We start from the raw sequence: 20071 nt of genomic DNA on the forward strand, positions 1-20071 counted from the left end.
CTATCTTGTGTAAATGAAAGCTGATAATGTTTTCATATCATTAGCCACTGCCAGGGCTAAAACCATTTGATTGTGCCAATTCTGTCCCTGCTGACATGGATATGATCCTAATTTCACCACAAGGGGGCAGTGATGGCACTCTTTCTACACACTAAAAGTACAGCCTTTGCTGCTGAGTGCAAATGAGGCAAAGGAGGAATAAGTTCAGATAATAATCTCAGTGTGTGTTGCTATAACTAGACATTTACTCACCCTGTTTAATGACAACAAATGCCGCAAATGGTCAGAAATTATGCCAGCTATTGTGAGGACCATAGCGAGAACAGATTCCCTGCCAAATTCAGATAATGTTTGACTTCCACTCTGTAATTAGCAGCTTAAACACACAAGTCAAGACAAGCTGATTGGTTGACAGGAGTGTGGCCACAGCAGTTTATCGCCTGTAGGCACTTAAAGAAGAAATGGCTCCTTGCCCAGGTTGCAAACAATAAGTGTGTCACATAAAAATGCTTTTTGATATACTTGAAGTCAAATAAAATGATGGAACAAAGATAAGCTCTAGCCCATTCTTGGTTTCTCCACAAAATATATTAGTTCTTCATTCTTACTGGAAATAGAAGTCTTACAACCAAAACATGCTGTAATACTATATCAAAATATTCTAGTACACTTTAAAATATAAAATGCCTGAAAGTATTGAAAGGTCAGTGTAGCCCAATATTAAGTACACACAATACATCCTTAAAGAAATACAGGAGAAAATGAATCTGTTTTAGATGCATCAATGACCCATCAAACACATTTTGTTTACAGTAGCCTGTAGTGCATAGTGATGCCTAAATGAAAAATTGAATTTATATGTATGTTTTGAGAATAATCTCCATTCTTTTTCAATATGGAAATCACATGCAACCAGGAATTAATTTGGCAAGAATAATGTACAGCAACAGCAAACAGAGACAGTATTATTTTATGTCTGTTATTCATCATATTAGAATAAATGCACAGCACTGTACTGTGCAACATTACACAGGCTACCCATAATGCCTTACGTAGTCATTTGACATATTTTATAGGTTTTCTTTCATGTTGTTTTCCCTTAGTTGAAGCTGACAAAACTGCAGGTAACATCTCTTGAAAATATAACACAGCAACTGCTGTTGGACATAGGACAATGATTTTTCTTTTCCCCTGAAGATCCCTATAAATGTGCCTTTAACAATCCAGTTAGCGCTATCATGTAATTGCCAAATCATCTAGACTGGTCAGAGAGCACATACTGAACCTTCACCAAGGTTGTGCAATGCTTCTGTTATTTTGATAACAGAAACTGACTATTGGAATATACAGCATTTCTTTTCATTTTAGCACAGGCAGTAGCTCATGATAACAAAAATGTTCAAAAATGCCATATCTTGCAATGTTAAGAAATCATTTTAAGGATCATAAGCTTGACTTGTATGTGGATCTGTATCTAATATACAATTTGTTGCATTTCGTGTCACCTAACCATCTTTCAAATTTCATTTTCATTTTCATTTTTTAAGTTTTTTTAACATCTTCCAAACTATAAAAGTTAAAGACAAAAAAACTTTAGGTGGTCGTGCAAGTGCAATACAAATGATGTCATTCAAGACTCTCCTTACAAATAGTAAGACATTTTACAAAAAAGACATTTTTGAATGTCAAGCTGTTGTTTTTTTTTTTTTTTTTCAAACTGCAGCCCGCATGTTTTTTGGAGGTTAACTATCAAACAGACAAGCAACAAACATAATGTTATTGTTGAGTGTAATCATTATAGATAAAGGATGTGTAATTGTGATTTGTAAATAAATATGTCGCTCTGTATTTGGGATAACAATGAGGATAAGAAGCGGGGGGGCGGGGGTCACCGCCTGCGCACATGATTTCTGGCTACGCCCCTGATAAGCGCCAGTCAATATCAGAGATGTGAGAGGGGAAGAGCACAAAGGCAGAAAGGAAAAGAAAAGACAGGGAAGGAGGAGGACAGCCTAAACTAACTCCGCCTCCGACCTCGGATCCTCTCGCATTCCTTATTCACAACCTCTCATGTTGAGGAAAGATAGAGAAAGGGGAGAAGCAAGAAGAAGGGCACACGAAGAAGAAAAGGGGGAGCAGCAGAACGACCATGGCAATATCCAAAACGTCTCAGCCTGAGATAGTGTCCGATCACAGCGCACCTCGACCACGATCGCCCACGGCACGGAGCATGCAGTCGCACAACAGACAGACTCCAGATGAATGAGGAGCTATACCTGGGCCGTGGACAAAATGAGGGTCATCTTCATCCAAAACGCCGGTTTCGTCGCAGCTTTCTCGCCTTTTAGATGTGAGTTGGTGATGTTGGCAGCGTTTAGGGCGACAGATAATGTGAAAGAGACAGAATTAACCACGGCTAGATCGTACCAGTCATTTGAGGAGTGAGGAGATCAGACCAATTATTTAGTCTTTTTTATTTTTATTGGGATAGTGTTTGCACATAGAATATAGTCAGTCTTTAAATCAAAAGTGTAACCAGCTTCAGGCCTGCAGCCTGCTGTGGAAATTTGAATACACGTTTTATTACAATATTGGCACTAGAATTAGGCAAATTTCTATCCACTGATACTGGACTATGTATCGGGTTATTATAAACCGATGATGACCTGATTGACTTTAGTGCTTCCGTTAACAGAATGATTATATATATAGTCGATAATAACATGAATAGGTAGGAGGAGAAATCTCTGTTCACTTTGATCAAAGCCAGTTAATCAGCCAAGACAATCTGGAAATGTTAGTTTCCCCGTGTTATATATAATATGAGTAATAGGCTACCCGTTATTCCTTGTAATTTATTTATTTATTATTACTATTATTAGACCTATAAGTATTTTATTAGCGATTTGTTCTAAGTAGGTAGTGTAGTTTGATATATTTAACAGTGGGAAGGTTGCTTGAACACTTTCCTAGTGAGATGGAAACCATTTATATATCGCCCCACCGGGGGGCATCCCGACCGGAGGGCCACAAGGGCCAAACCTCAGCGGGTAAAACGGCTGGGGGGGACCTCTCCCCTCCACCTCCAGCTCCACACTCACCTGCCGGCAACTCCTCGGAAGAGACCCCGGCAAGCGGTGATGGACGGAGAAACTCGGGCGTGAAGAAACACCATCACAAGCATAACCTGAAACACCGCTACGAGTTGCTGGAGACGCTGGGAAGAGGCACCTACGGCAAAGTGAAGAAAGCCATCGAGCGGCAAACCGGCAGAGAGGTGAGCCACTTGAGAGGTAGGCTACCCCAAACATCTGTCACGATGTTTCCAGTGGGTCCTGGTGCTTGTGATGCACGCATGCTTTCGTAACGCCCCTTGGTAGCCATTATACACAACACTGGTCTAAAAATGAGCACATTGTTGTACTGAGGCGCGTGTGCGCGTCTTTCAACCGCTGGGAATTCCCCTCATGCGCACAAAGACCCACGGGGCCAGGGAGTTATAGCTGCACACGCCTTGTCCTCTGCAGGGCCCCACGAACGGATACTAGAGTGCGAATCCGGCTACTGACTGACTGGTGTGACCTCAATAAGCATCATGAAAGCAGCTAAGTGTCCCCCAGAGATAGCCCATTAACAAGGCCCACTCACACTTTAGTTCAGTTTTAGACATACAGTACTTCCTTTCTGCTTTGTGTGGATTTTACTACATGACTGTGTTTGCATGGGTCCAGCCGCCACTGTTTATTTATGAAAAAGTTATTGGCTGACTTTGCCATAGTAAACCCACCATCTGCTGTTATGTCCTGGAAGACCTGCTCAGCTCTCAAAATATTTCCACCTGTGGCAAAATTTGACCCCTGTGACCATTCTGGCAGGACATGAGGAACTTTCCATGTCCTGATAACACCTGGGGTAAACTTAGTACACTGTAAAAATGAAAGAGCTGAGAAAAGTTGAAAAGTAATGCAATCAGCTTTTTAAGTTTTCACAACTAAATAAGTTTGTTGTAGTTAGATTGTATAATTTGGCAAATTTTAAATTCTAACTTTTGTCAGATCATAAATGCTATTCTGCAAAATAGCAAACCTTTGCTGAGTGAACTTGAAATTGTAAATTGACTCAAATGTCTGGTCACATGTAACTTCACTGCAGACAAATATCGTAACCTTTTACATTTATCAGTTTCAACTGTCAGTTCTTCATTTGACTTGAAGAACTTAAAGCTGCATCTGTTTGAAGCACATTGTGCCTCCAGTGACCTTGTTTAATATTGCAGAAAGTGTAGGAAGTAGGGACTGAATTCAGTACCAACCTTTACCATGGTTTACACTGTTGTTATTATTATGAAGAAAAACAACCACAACTTAATTTAACATATATTACAAACACAGAGAATGTTTCCACCATAAAATGGCTCTTCAGCAATGCATGCTGGGAGGTATGCTAATTTTGTTTCTTTAAAAACTAATTCATGAATGCAGCTTATCAGTTTAGTGGTCTGATAATTAAAAATGAGACATTCTAAGTTGAATTAACATGAACCAAAACCTGTATCATGTTTTCCAGCGTACAGTACACTAAAATACTTGTTGAGTGTGAATTTGGAGTTCTGACAAATCATAAATTTATGTCTACAGCACTGCCAGGCCTTTGTTAAATGAAGTGTATAGTTAACATGATTAATTGTCAGTTACAAGCCATTAATAACTGAAATTTCAAACAAAAAATCATGCTCCAAATAAGCTCCTTTTAACTTCACTAGCTTAGAGGGGACTAGTTAGTGCAACATTAACATTAATGGTAGAGTTAGAATAACACAATTGCAAGTTGGGATTTTTACAGTGTATAGGTCAACATTGCCCTGGTGGTTCATAGCTCCTGGCAAATGGATGCTTGATAGCGGGACCATAAACCCTCCAGTGGAGCTTACTCTGTCTTTGCAGCTTGTCCTTTCTTCAGTATGTTTTCCTGTTCATTATCGCCATGGCAGCAAGTCTAATGTGAAGTAGTTTTACTTTCACTACCACTGTAAAATTGCACAGTGTACTTGCTTGGAAAGGTGAAAGTGTCATATTGTGACATCAGTGAGATACAGTTTTCTGAAGATAACTCTATAAATGATGCATTGAACACTTTTTAAGGAATTTTTCATATGTCTACATTTGTTGATACTGATGTTTAAAAACCATCTCCTAGTCAAATACCCAAAAATACAGACACACAAATGTTACTTTGTAGGTCAACACTTAGTCACCTCATGCCTTTCATTCTCCACTTAACTGCAGTACTTCCCTAAGCTTAGCATTCAGACTTAAAATAGCAGGTCAGTAAAGTATAGGACGTCCTTACATAACTGTGTTTCGTGTGGGACTTTGTTTATCACAGGGAAATCCTCAGAGAACCAGGATAGAGTGTCAACAGAGCATGTATCTGGCACTACATTGCTAGAGATTACTTGACCTCTGACCCAGAGGAAATCCCTTTGTGTCCATATGGCAGATACAACAGTGTGATGAGACTGTTACGCAGTCTCAACTCCCTGTACCTTTTCCTGGTTTGTTCCACAAACCAAATAAGGACAGAGAAGACTCAGTGAGGATGTAGATTGAGGAAGTTTTTGCTTGTGACTGTGTGTATATACATGTGTGGAATAAACTGAAAGCATTTGATTAAGATTGACTAGATGTGGGCTGTTTCATTTTGTCAGCTAAAATGGAATTGAGTGACTGCTTTAATCTACAAAGCCATTTGTTGTACTGCTTGGCATCTCACTGGAAACCCAACAATATGCGATATTGAACTGATTGTTGTAGTGACACATGCACAAGCTCATTTGTTTGTGCATGCCTCCAGAAGATGTATTAATGTATTATATGCCATCTAGATGACTGTAGTGAAAAGGTTATGGTGACAGGCAGGCCTAAACTGGGCAGTAACACATGAAAGACCATCCACAGCAGGAAATGAGATTGGAGGGGAAGGTTAATATCCTGTATAGGGGTTCTACCACACAAAGGAGGGGGTGGTCAGATAGCACAGACACACAGGGAAGCCCACTACCAACTGTAACAACAGAGGGACAGCCTCAGTTAAAATGGTTACAGAGTCATACTAATGTGAGCTTAAAGCACCGGATTACATCATTCTCCAACAATGGATTCACTGGGGAGGTAAGCAAGAGGGAAAATCACTGGAATTCCTCTGTTGTATATGAGGTACTATGATTCTTGGCAGTGTTTGAGAATATAGTTCTCTGGAAAAGTGACAGGCCTCTTCCTCCTACTCACAATCTCCCTCTCTCTTTCTCCCCCTAACGCTGACTCAGACACATATTCAACAAAAGAGTTGATCATGATCTTTAGAAAACGCAGAGATGGGTGAGCTTGTGATGAAAACTTAATCTTTTTAATGGCTCCAGAGAGTACAGAAAGATGTCAGGCTCCAGTGAAGCAAAACATTGACTTTCGCTTCAAACAAACTCTTCTGTGCAACAAGGGGGGTCCCAGACGAGGCCGGGCCCATACCTGGCAGGGGCAAGTGTGTGTAGCAGTGCAGTGCCTGTTTACTGTGAGGAGCCCACTTACAGACAAGCGTAGCTGTGTCAGTCAGCCTGGCCAGCTGGCAAAGTGGTCGATCTGCAGTCCTGTTTACTGAACCACATCAGGGTCAGGGCAGGGGAACTTGAGGACATACACAACAGATACCTGGCTTTGTCTCAAGCCTGATATGGGAGAGCTGATATGGGAGAGCTGATTCAGTCGACGAGTTAGCATACACTATGGAATTGAGATCCTTCCTGTTAAAGATTGATTACTGCTTTTTTAAGAGAAAAACAAACATTTTGGTTTGACAGCAGTCATAGTGAGACTGTTTACTTGCCTTTTTGTGTAACTTTTGTAGGTCATTTCTCAATTTTTGGCTGAATTAATAAATTCCTGAATGGATTCCTACATTAAATCCAGAATGACTCATAGTCTGCCTCACTGTTAAACACTGAAGTCACACTGAAGTCAAAATGTTACTGAGGTTTTGGGGATCAGTGATAAAATGTTGATGATTCTGATGAAGTAAAGGAAAACGTCAGTGTTAAGACACAAACAGCTTTTGGCATTTGTGAACACAGCATGTGGACCCCCTGGACCCTGGCTTCTCTATTATAGTATAATTTATTTAAACTGTATAATGAAGGCATGCTCTGGATGGGAATGGTTTGTTCCGGTTTGAGGTTATTTTTATTGATGTACACAGTAATTAGCTTGGCACTCGCTACTGCCTGTGGTTTCTGCTGCATGGAATAAAGCTGGCTCCTCAGAATACTGCAGCTTAACTAAGAGCGGACAAAAGTTTAAACTAACAGAATTCGGACGGAACAGACTCTATACAGACCTGATCAAAGCAAACCCAGGATTCAATCTAGAATGTTTAGGCTACAATTATAGTGACATGTGCTAGACTCTGCACTCTCAATTGGTTTATTTGGAGAAGGCTGCTAACCACTTATTTAAGGAGTGCATAGGCTAGAGGTTTGATTGCATCCAGTGGCTGTTGACTCTTACCCCGGTGGCATTGCTATGACAGTGAAAAATTATCAAATCAAGTGTAGCTGTTGAATCTCCTGCAGCAGCCCTGTTGGCAAGGAAAGTCGACTGAATCACTTCCTCATCCTCATGATTCCTCCATAAAACTTTAGTACTTTGAAATCTAAAATTGTATGTCGCTTTAAGTCATCTGATCAAAATGTCTTCTTCTGTTTCCAGGTAGCTATCAAGTCTATTCGGAAAGAGAAAATCAAGGATGAGCAGGACATGGTTCACATCCGCCGAGAAATTGAAATCATGTCATCTCTTCGCCACCCACACATCATCTCTATATATGAAGGTGAGGGTCAAATGTCAAGACAAATTCATTTGGCTTGAGCATGCATCAACAAAAGCACACGTGCAAAATTCACCCCTCCCTCAGCTTATTCAGTACTTTCTGCCAAGCTGCAGGATGGTCATGTTATGGCATTCAGATTTTATAATAAAGCCTGCAGTACAGCTCTGGGATGTTATTCATCTTCTCTGGTCTGTCTGACCTCCTGGTACAGTAAAATTATAGATCTCTTTAAATGTGTATGTGTGTGCATGTGAGTATTGAACGTTTATGTATATAAGAACTGTGGTATTCTAAGGGATTCCCTCCCTCTCATCTCTTGTCTTCTCTGGTCTTGATGTCAGGGCCAGACATCTGCTGATACTTAGAGACAACTTCAGCTGGGAACTAGAAAGTATTTGTGCATATGTTGGTGCTTCACATATGTGTGCCTGCACAGGTTCTTGTATATTTGTGTCTATGCATGAGCATGTGCGCACAGTTGTGTGCGCATAGCTAGAGAAACACTAGACTGACCCCAGCCACCCAGGCCTGCACCCCGTCTGACAACGGTCCAGTGCTTTGCTGAGGAAGGAAAGGCCTTAAGCCCTCCCTTGAGCAATGTCAACATATATCAACCTCAGGAAGCCACTGTCTAAATAGCAAAGCCTTCAAATGAGTCTTAGACACACATATTTACTTTTTGGGACCTCCTTTTTTGATTTGAGCCCATGTGAATGACCTTAATGTTACTGGAAGAAAACATAGATTAAAATTAATGGTGACTGTAAGGGTTGAACAGTTCCCATTGAATTATTTAAGCATATTGCTTGCAATTAATCCTTTCTTATAATGTAGTCTTTTATTCTCATATCAAAAAAATGTTTCAGTGCCCTTTTGAGTATCGTTGCCCTGGCACAATGGCAGCCAATTGTGTGCCATTTTCCCAAACTGGCTTACCCACTGTCCTTTGTTCAGTTTCAGAGTCCCCAGGTCATTAACAGCGGTGTGTGTATGCAGTAAACATCACTATTTGTCATGGGAACATGCCAAGAGTCAGTTGAAGGGTTGAAGTGCAGCTGAGTTTGTGTGTTTTGTTTTACAAAACTTTGAGAAGCCTGTCTGGGGTTTCAACATGTATTGCCGTCTTCATAAGCAGCCTACTCCACCAAAAAGCTCAACCAGACTCATTGCTCTCACTCTTTGGTGTTTCTCCTCAAACACAGCATTTACTGTTGTGGCCTGGCCTCCACCCAGCCTTGCTTTAGAGGTATATAGGAGGCCCCCTGACTTGCGTATCCGGCAACACCCTCTTCTACAGCCCCTGCTAACTACCTTGTGTGAATCAAAGCTGAACCAGATGTGTGTGTGGCGATTGATTTTTACCACTCCCTCACATTCTGCATCCATCAGCATGTTGTGTGGGGTATTGAAAAGTGAATCTTTCCTCCCCAGGCATAACTATGTACAACTGACAAAACCCAAAGGATGCTGTAAATGCACAAATTGATACATCCAAATAAATGTCACTAGCAGGTTGGTGTATGTAGAAATAGATTCTTCAAGAGAATGAAGTCTGACAAGGCTGACACAAGTTAAAGTTATAGTTTGGCGTCTTTTTAAAGTTAGATGGAAAGACAGATAGCGCTCTTGTCTTCATAGTACATATGACTCCAGCAGCTGGTTAGCTCAAGTGAACTTTGTGACTTTCTAGAGTTATATTAACCTTCTCATGTAACTTTTAGCATTAGCATTCAGGAGCACAAAGGGAACTGAGGAGGACATAACATTAGAAAAACAGATATAAAACCATTCATGAATGAGGAGCCACAGTTCTTATTGTTTTCATTATACTGCATTCTGTAAAGGTAACATATGCCTAAATTGTAGATAAATCTACTAAATAATATAAAATGAGGGGAAAAGCTGTATTAAAATACTTAAATCTTGAAACTTCACAGTAATAAATGTTTGCTTGTTTATTGTGTGTACTCTGCAGTATTCCACCACTCTTATGTATTACACTCTGCTTCTTACATCTGCTTCCTCTATTATCAGTGCAGGCAATAGGACAATAAGTGCTAATTAGTCAGATGTGAGGGCCTGATATGTGAACAAAGCCCAGTAAGTGACATTGAGGCTGTAGTGGTGGTGTACCCAACAAGCTGTAACAAACCCAAGTTATGTAAGCCAGGTAATTATTTCCACAACAGGGTTCAAAGGTAAATGGGAGTGCAAGCTGAGAATTGGCTCTCAAAGCACAACCCCACCACGGATAACCGAGAATGTCACCCCAGGTCACCACTCTGTCCAACAATCAGAAGGCTGGATCAACTCTGCACCCCTGGGTGCTTGGCTTACATCCTGTCTGTTACTTCCCAAGAAGCCAGCCAGTCACAATAAGGGAGCATTACCATCACTCAGCAACTATGTGTTTTTGTAGAGGATTATATCTTTAAAAGGACCCTTAGAAGGGGGTAGTGAGGAAAATAGTGTGACAAACAATGAAGGTGCTCCATCAAGGGTGCAGAAAGCAGAGGCCCTCAGCCCCAGTGACCCTGCTGTGTGAGAAAATCGACCCACACAATATGGAGCAACATGGCTGACTGTGTTGTTGTCATCTCCTCAATATTCCCTTGTTCTTTTTCTCTCTGTGCCTAACCATTTTCATTCCCTTCATGCCAAGGCACTGGGAGAGACGTAGGTTGCCAAGTTGAAATTATATGCTAGAAGACTAAATACTGACTCAAAATGATATGTTTGAATTGCAGTTGGATTAATGTATTACAGTAATACAGTTGTAATAATGCTTTCTCCATTCACCAGATGCAACATGTCACCATTTTAATTTATTGGTTTTCATTGTCATTCTCACACAGAAATACATGAGACATTTGAGTTTTAGTGATCATCTAAAATAGAAAGAGGATGCTCTTACCCATGTTCAGTCATGAATTACTGACTAATAAGGAGCCAAACTCTGCTACAAGAAGGGGAAGTTCCACCATGGGACCACAATAATTTAGTGTATGCGATAGTTTCTAATCAGATGGATGCATAATATAGCGGTTAGGAGTGTGGGATTGTGCTGTGATATGTGGTAACACAATGACACACAGTTAAAGTGTGATGTGTTGATGCTATAGTGAACCATCTGTCTGTGAAGCTGACTGTTTGCCTCTACAGACTTTTTCCTGCTTTCTTTCTGTTTTCATGCTCTCCTGTCACTCTGGTCTCTGAGGAGTGGGCTGAACAGTCCCTCCCTGGACTGTTGTGAAGGGGCCAGACGCACAAAGTGGAGTTTGAGGGATGTAACCCAGGGACAAATGTAGAGATGTTATGTGTCCTTTGAAATTTGGATTCTTGTTTAAGAAATAAAGGGGCTGATCTGTTTTATTCTGCATTTTACATAGCAGTGTCCATTTGGGATTTTAACATGATAGAATGAACCTGGAATGAGTTTATACGATGTGCTTCTTTCTCCTTTGCTTTCAATAGTAGATATTAACAAACTCCAATTGTTTTTTAAAAATGATTTCTCAGTGTTTGAGAACAAAGACAAGATCGTGATTGTGATGGAGTATGCCAGCAAGGGTGAGCTGTATGACTACATCAGCGAGCGGCGGCGCCTGAGTGAGCGAGAGACGCGACACTTCTTCAGACAGATAGTCTCTGCTGTGCACCATTGCCATAAGGTGAGAAAAACCATACTGTACTGTACATAGTGGAAAACAAGCACATTTTCTGATCACCTTAAATCTTTCTTTGCCTCTCTCACACACATCCAGACTTTGTTTTCCAGGCTTATTGTAACATTAACCATGCGCCTCCACAGTCAGCCATACTGTATAGCCAGTTAATCTGTAGGCCCTACACAGTATGCTTTTCTTGGCTTGCTGGTGTTAGGGAGTCATCTGTTTCTGAGTGAAGATGGAACACAGGCCAGTTTAATTCAGGCTTACACTTCATGCACCAAACAGGGCCTGTATTAATTCTGGCCTCATCTGTTGATATACTGATGGATGTCCCATTATACCCCCAAAGCTTTTCTCCAGATACTAAGCTCCAGCCACACCCATGTCAACCCCTGTTCCACACCCCACTAACTCCCATTACAAGCCAAAGGTCCCAGGGCTTGTTTAGATGGACTCCTCTCTTGTTGGAGATAAAAATGATGTCATGCATCTCAGATAGGAGAGTCCCCGACAGCCATGAATGATGAATCATCACTACCATGCACAACCTCCTGCCGGGTGGGGGGTGGTGTGAGTCATTGATATAATAAGCAACCATTCCTTCTTTGTATCCACCAATCAGGGTGACGTAAATATGAAGTCCTTGCACTGCAATAACCAATGGGAGAGCACAGCCCTTGGGGGGAGTGTAGGTGAAGTCACTCCTCCACATCTGAGTTAGGTTTTGTCTCTCTGCATGCCACATGTTATGTACTAGTTTGTTTGTTTTTTTTAAACCCAGGCATTAACAGCATACTTGTTTTTTTAATCCAAAGATGATGTGAGAACACCATTCATACAGGGCGGTAATTATAGGATTGTGTTTATATGACACATGTGAGTCAATATAAAAAAAGAAATTCACAGCAGATGTCAGCATCAATAACCCAGAAGGGACAAGACCAATTAAAGAGTACTAGACCAACAGCCTGCCTTGATTTCCCCCGAGAGCCACAAGCTAGTTTTGTCAGTGTAAATCATTGCTTAACACAAAGGACTGTTTATTACTGGGATCCATCTCTCATGAATAATGCAGTGATAGATACATCAGTCATTACTTTGTTTTTTCTCATCATCTTTTCAGAATGGAGTTGTGCACAGGGATCTGAAACTGGAAAATGTGCTACTGGATGAAAACTGTAATATTAAGGTAAGTTTTCCCCTTGAGCTGTGATGCATTACCCATCAGACAAAAACACCTTACCTCATGATCTTTGTATGAGGGATTAACAATCACAGGGCTAGTGTAAAAATCATGCATGCTCCTGTTTCTACAGATTGCTGACTTTGGGCTGTCCAACCTCTTCCATAAAGACAAGCTTCTGCAAACCTTCTGTGGCAGCCCGCTATACGCTTCACCAGAGATCGTCAATGGAAGACCATATCGTGGCCCAGAGGTGAGGCTCAGGTGTTTGTGTGTGAGCTTGATTTCAAGGGTTTGATGTTGTTTTATGTATCCATCATCATTATTGTCTTAAATTTGGTGTGAACATCCTGTATGTAGCTTTCATCATCTCTCACTTCATCATTATCTCACTATTGATTACCATCATCACATAGACCATACACAATGTGGTGGTTAGGCTGTGTTTCCTGGTTCTTTGGTGGGATTACTATTATTCTCCAGTCAAATGGGAGTCTCCTTTGCAGCTCCACAGTGGGCAAGCTCAAATACTGTCTGCATCTCTCCCCTGTCCTCCCTTCCTACAAAGTCTGGGTCCTTTGAAGTGAGAAACTGGAGGATAGTTTTTTGCTCACTTTCTCTCCAGCTTAACGGGATCATGGCCTCGAAATGGCAATCAAGGTTAAAGTCAAGCAGCTTTGGTGAAAAAAGAAGAGAACATGCCTCTGGCAGTTCCAGAGTCATTTCTCAGGGCGTTGTCTCTACAATTGCATCAGTCCCACACAACAAAGCAGCACAAGTGGAAAGGTTGCCTTTTAGCTATTCAAGTCCAACCATTCGATTTAGCATAATTCACTATAATTTACTCGAGAGTGCTAAAAACTACAGCAGTCTGATTGCAATTGAAATGACAGAACCCCAGTTGAGGTGAGACCACAAATTACAGCAAAAACAGGAAACAAAAATAGAACATAACAATAGAGCATGCCCTGCCTCATCCTATTGGACCAACAGCAAGAGGGGAGAGAAACATTCTTGATGTGGGTCCAGTTATAGAGGAAGTAGACCAGGTTCTTAACTGGACCTACTGTAGAGTATGCCTCAAAACTTCAGCTAACGCCACCAGAAGCTCATTCGTCAGGACATCTCATCCTCCCCTAACCATAGTCAGCACACACACAATAGATTTCCCTCACTGTCACATGCTCACAGCACGCACATAGCTGATCTTCTGATCACTGAATGGCAGCAAGTCTCCAGTAAGTCTCCAGCAAGTCTTCAGGAGCCAGGATATCATGTCTGTGTGATCTCTGCTGGACTCATTACACCCTTCTACTCCCACCACTTCCCCCATGGCTCTGTACCTCCTCATGCCTCAGACACGAACTCTTATGTAACCACTTACTTACATTGCATTAGGATGCTGGGCAGAAAGTGCTTGCTTATGCCTGCGGGGGGGGAACGACACACACATATCTGTTGAAGACATGTTGGTGAAGTACTGCAGTGTCACCAGCTGTTTAAGAGAGAGATTTCTGTGTGATGTTAGTGTGACAAGGTGATTGGGGGGGCTCATTAATGTTAAGATAAACTCAAGAATATAACTCCAAGGCCTGCTCTGATATTGAGCAGAGCTGAGCCCATTTCACAACTTTCACTAATCAAAACAGAGTTGGGGAGGCTGAATGTTCATTGCATAACACCTGATCTATCACACCTCAACTTTGTGACCCATTTGCTTGCTGCATACAGTATACACTTCTCTTGAGATGGGCAGCGTGTGTTCTGTGCATGACTGAATGATCTACTTTACGACCAGGTGTTTGTTTATCACCAGGTGGACAGCTGGGCCCTGGGGGTGCTGCTGTATACCCTGATCTATGGGACTATGCCATTCGATGGGGGAGACCACAAGAACCTCATTCGCCAGATTAGCAACGGCGAGTACAAAGAGCCTACTCAGTCCTCAGGTATTGCAAGAACCTTTGCCTCAGGTTACATTTCTCTGTTTCTGTCCTGCTCGGAAAACACAACAAATTCCACCTCCCTTCATAAAACAACACAATAAACTATTTTATACTTAAATTTAGTTTGGCTGGACCACAGATAGAGTCAATTAGGAGCACAATTTTCCAAAACTTAAACCACAGACCCCCTAACTTTCTGTCTAAAAACTGTCAGTGACTCTTTTCAGGTAAATGCCAGAAAATATTTGAATGTCTTTAAGATGTTGGTACATAAACCGCTGAATAGAATATGAATCAAAGTGCTCTGAATGTACACATAATCTCATAATCGGCACAATCCATTACTTAGTATCATGCTCATTGCCATTTTGTTTGTCCAGAGAGTATGAAGAAGCTCAGTATCATCTAAGCTACAAACCCACCATCATACTCTTTTTATGATTTTTTGATTAAGCACTTCTCTAACTGGTTAGATGTGAGATTACTATGAAATAAATTAAAATAAAGTATTTTTTTAAGAATAGAACAAATTAAAAATTTTATTTTTGTTATTTAACTGAGGATGCATTATTGTGGTTTATACTGAACAAAATAATTACATGAAATATTTAGTGACTAATACTTTTAGTAATGGTGTAAAATGTAGCAGTTGTTTTTAAAATTCTCTGAAATGAATAAGTCAAACTTAGACAGCTTGTTTGCTTGCAGTGTCAAACTCACACCAAACATTACACTCTGTAGTAGCGTGCGCTATACTGTTATCAGATAGAAAGCATTTGCATGTCCAGTGGTGCAGTAAGAGACAGCTTATAGACTGTTCTTCTTCTGTTTCTTGCTAGATGCCCGTGGACTGATCCGCTGGATGCTGATGGTGAACCCTGAGCGCCGGGCCACAGTGGAGGACATAGCCAATCACTGGTGGGTAAACTGGGGCTGGAAGAACAGTGTGTGTGACTGCGAGACCCAACGTGACCATGGAGGCTCGCCCATGCTGGCCCGCTTCATCGACTGGCAGAACCGCACTGAGCCACGAGGTTCTGGAGCCAAAGCTGCAGCCATGCCCCAGCTGATGCGCCAGAGGCCCAAAAAGTCCAAGAAGGAAAATGTTGAGGCAGGACAGACCCACTGTGTAGCAGAGGACAAGCCGGGTTTGAAGAGACCCAAGGGGATCCTTAAGACCAGGGTTACTGGGGAGCAGCACTCTGCCAGTTTGGATGAAGTGGAGTTGGGCCAGGCAGCGCTGCCTCAACAAGCTAATGTGGGAGAGGAGGACTCAAGTCCAGATCGAGAGGAAGAGGAGCCGACTCTAGGAGGAGTCTCGCCAGCTAAGATGGGCCCCTCTCTGCCCAAAAAAGGCATCTTGAAGAACAACCAACAGCGGGAATCTGGGTACTACTCCTCCCCAGAGCGCAGTGAGTCCTCTGAGCTATTAGGAGGTGCCAGTATGTCTCTCCTAGCCACCTCTCCACCCAAGAGAGTAATGGGGAGAAAGGGAATCTTGAAACGAAATGGCAAATACTCCACGTACAGCGGGCCTCCCTCAGGAGTAGCTGGAGTTCTCAATGAGCCTCCTCCCTCAACTGACTCTGGTCTGTCCCGCAGTCAAAGTCGGCCCTCCAGCATAGTCGGAGAGGACAGCTCCGTCCTGTCCCTGTCGCCCAGCTCCCTCAGCGGGGCTGAGTGGCATCCATCTACCCATCTCCGCCCAAATATCAGGGCCTGTGTCTCGGCTGAAAACCTGCTGCAGCTAGCCAACTTCAAGGGTTTCCAGGCAGCCCCACCTCTCCAGGGACCCAAGTTCAGCCGTGGCACCAAAATGAAAGGCTCCCCGGGGGACAATGGCAGCTTCTCCTTGCTGGGAGACCTGGAGGACATGACTCAGGTGTACCAGCAAGCCCTGGACATCAGCAGCAAACTCACCTAACACAGTGGGGTGGTAGATAGAGAAGAGCAGCGGGAATTAAACATGACTGTGTGTGTGTGTGTGTGTGTGTGTATGTGCAGATGTATATGTGTGACATTAACGACCAGTGTGTTACTGGGATACACCTTTACGGAATTTGTGGCTTTTCAAATGAGCCTGAAATCTTAATGGAAATAATGTCTGTACACATACACATACACACACACACACACGTGCACTTGTCTGGCCAGAGGAAATTAAGATAGGGTTTGTTGAGCAGGAGAGAGGATGAGCTGGCACTAGAGAATGCCACCCAGTCTGCTTTCTGGGCCCAACCATAGACTTTGCTGTGTTCAACATGTTTACATATTCAGCAAGAAGGCAAGTAAGAATCACAAACGCTGCAACCAGAAACTGGTTGGTTCTCCTTGTATACCACCCATTTTGAGTTTGAGTTTACAAAAGCACCTTAAAACTCACACAGGGCACATGCGTTTGTTATTTTTGCTTCCTTTAAAAAAAAACAAACCAGGGTCTTTTTCCAAAAAAAATAACTGACATTGCTGATTATTTATTAATAATTGTTGTAGCTTTTAATGTTAAGTGCAAAACTGGTGGGTGCTGGCTGTTACTGGAAGAGCCCAAAGCTTCTTGTTTCCAAATCTTTGTCCGGAACTGACATATATAATTATGTTACTCATTAATGAGAAACGTACATACTCAGTGTATATAACTATGTCTGCACATGTAAAACATGCAGGCAATTAGCTTCATAAAAGCATATCTCCTATATATGTGTATGATACTAGGGAATATGTAGGAAGTGCCTTTTTTGATTCATAATACAAATTATGTATGTCATTTCCTTAAAGTGGAGGGAAAAGTCAGGCCAACCATACACCAGTTGTGCTTTTTTTATGTTTGTGAATGTGGAGAGACCCAGGGCCTCCAGTGCACAGCTGACTAGCTTTGCTTCGGTTGAGGTTCAGAGGTCAGTCTGAGACAGTTGACATCAAACAGTCTTGTCTCCTCCTCCCATTCCTTCCACAAGTAGAATCACACACAGATATGCAGCCTCCGGGAGACCTCCTCTGTGTTCTTTGTCAGTGTTTAAGCCCATAGTTTGGTTTGTCAGCAGCTTAGGTGGCTTGGGTGAACACAGATTTGCTGGCGGCACCAGAGGTCTGGAGGGACTCACCTAGTGGGACATTTAGTGAAGGGAGATGGCGTAGACACCATCTCATAGTCCTGGAATGTGCCTGGCTCTCTTAACCTTGGTTGTTTCACATTTTCAAGGCTACCTGATAAAACAAGCTGTTTAGGGAGCGATTCAATTTTTTCTTTCTTTCTCTATTTTTTATTTTATTTTATTTCTTTGGAAAGATATGCAAGGTCCTTTCCATTGTCAGACAAGTTAATATTATACCCAAAGCGCTGAATAAGACCTAACTAAGGTGGTCTTTGTATTAGGCTGCTGATGACACAGCAAGCTCCTCAGACAAAGACCAGAGACGGTTTGGTGCTAGAGATCTCTAGTTCATTATGTCAGCCAAGCACAATTAGCCAGCTATTGTTTTCATGTTTGAGTAAGAGAGAGGCAGCGCGTAGAGATTTAGAGCTAGAGGGAGAAGAAAAGAGTGTGAAAGAGTGACGCATGGAGCTTTGCTAAGATTAGGGAGGACTTTCCTGTTAAACAGAGGAAAGGTCGAAGGGTTAGACTTATGTTTTTTTGAAGGATTTGTAATGTAGGGTAGTGAAAGTAAAGAAGGTGAGTAGAAAGTGTAGATCAGAAGTTTTTGTGATATACCAAAGATGTGATGAAGCTTTGCCATAATTTAGGGGAATGGCTTGAGAACCTTTGGGAATTTTCTTTGACTTGGGAATCCTCACAGGTGAATGAAATGATCCCCATTGGCTTTACCTCATGTTTGCTTTATTTTTCTTTTTTGAGTTTTTTATTAGATGCTGGAGGCTGTTGATACAGCTAGTCTTGAGGGTTAGTGTGTGCAACTATTTCTGTATGGTCTTAGAAAGCATGTAATACATTTCAACAGCAATTTCTTTCTTTTGAGAGTGCACACGCAGTGCAGACCAGTACACGTGCTTCAATGCAAGTTTATCAAAATATGTACTGGAGAAGAATTGTGTGACTCTTTTCAACAGTAGGAAAAAATGGGAGATGGGTGACCGGCATCATGCAAAATATCAAATGATGTGGATGGCAAAAACATGCAGTAGCTGACCTCTAGGACAAAGGTCACATGTTGAATGTTTTCACTGGTCTGCTTGTGTGAAGGAAAGGTCCTGGGTATTGATTCAAACAAAAGACCCGTTGCATATTATATTGCATTTCATTGCCTTTTGTATTGCATTTGTTGTCAACTGGATTTACAGTGAGAAAATTATACTATGTTAGTATTTTGTTTTATTATGCTTCTGTTTTTGATTTTCCAAAATATAAGAAACTTTATATTGCTTTATGTCTTGGCAGAAAAATACTTCCTTCCTTGAAGTATTAAAAATTGTCTCTAAAAACAGACAAATCTGAACTAAAATAAAATTTTTCCCATTTTGGCACCTCAGTGGGTGTGACAAGCTGTTTAACAAGCTCCCAGTGGCAAAAATACAAGGATATGTGCTAATATATCAACAGCTGACCCCAGAAAATGTGTATTTTCACCTCCACATCCACCATGGAGGTGCAAATGGTCCAAAATGCTAAAACATCGGGACAAAATGAAAATAAAGCAGAATCTGATGATGAAACATAAATGCTGCCAAACTGGAAATAACTGGTGCATATCTGTTAGTTAGCGTAAAGTTTAATCATAGGAAAACTTGACTGGATATTGTTATGACAATAATAATAAATTAGTATTATTATGTTATTTAAGTATTATTTTTGTTAAGGCTTATTACTATGGTCGACTATTGCCACAGTTTTGGTTTTATTGTTTTGTCTGTTGATGATCCTGGACTGCCAAGGTGGATTAAGTTGTGTGCCTTCGGCATATTTTATGAACTTTTTCTTTTGATAATGAAAATTATTAGCAGTGTTTTTTTATACTTGTATTTATTGGTGATCAAGCCATTTAATTTGTTATCAAAGTACTCCATGTTCATGCTTTGGCCTGCTTTGGGCTGTGTGTTGTGTTCAGGATGTACTGCACATACAAAAATATCATATATGTTCATTTAAGATAGAGTGGCATCATCTCATTGTGAAGGCAGTGTCCAGGTGTGTATTCTTAAGAATAACAAATCAAGAAGTTCCTCAAATCCTGTAAAGTGTCTTAATTTTTCCATTCAGGTGTACTTCTATTCAACACAATGCCTCTGTAGTACTGTATCAGTTCCAATAAATGGATTCTGAAATGTAAACATTGTGGTTTTTGCGCTGTGTTGTCATTTTATTCTGGAATTTATAGACTGCTTTATATAAGTAAAACAGTCAAGTCACAAGAAACTAACTAGGACATTTCATTTATTT

The 20071-nt window shown here is 41.4% G+C and overlaps 1 protein-coding gene across 3 annotated transcripts; it reads left to right on the plus strand.

The window, feature by feature from the left end:
- Positions 1 to 1947: 1947 nt before the first annotated feature.
- On the plus strand, positions 1948 to 17631 carry nuak1b (NUAK family, SNF1-like kinase, 1b). 3 transcript variants are annotated; one of them, XM_020623434.1, is made up of 8 exons: positions 1948 to 2350; positions 3090 to 3277; positions 7758 to 7878; positions 11398 to 11549; positions 12673 to 12738; positions 12866 to 12985; positions 14549 to 14681; positions 15518 to 17631. In XM_020623434.1, exons 1-8 carry the CDS (start codon positions 2263 to 2265, stop codon positions 16600 to 16602), a joined length of 1953 nt encoding a protein of 650 aa, XP_020479090.1. In that variant the 5' UTR covers positions 1948 to 2262; the 3' UTR covers positions 16603 to 17631. The 3 variants fall into 3 exon arrangements, with proteins under 3 accessions (XP_020479090.1, XP_020479081.1, XP_020479098.1); XM_020623425.1 differs by having other exon boundaries at positions 1948 to 3277; XM_020623442.1 differs by lacking the exon at positions 1948 to 2350 and having other exon boundaries at positions 3216 to 3293.
- The last annotated feature ends 2440 nt before the right edge of the window (positions 17632 to 20071 follow it).

Source organism: Monopterus albus, unplaced genomic scaffold, assembly GCF_001952655.1.
Source record: "Monopterus albus unplaced genomic scaffold, M_albus_1.0 scaffold7.1, whole genome shotgun sequence".
Taxonomy (NCBI): Eukaryota; Metazoa; Chordata; class Actinopteri; order Synbranchiformes; family Synbranchidae; genus Monopterus; species Monopterus albus.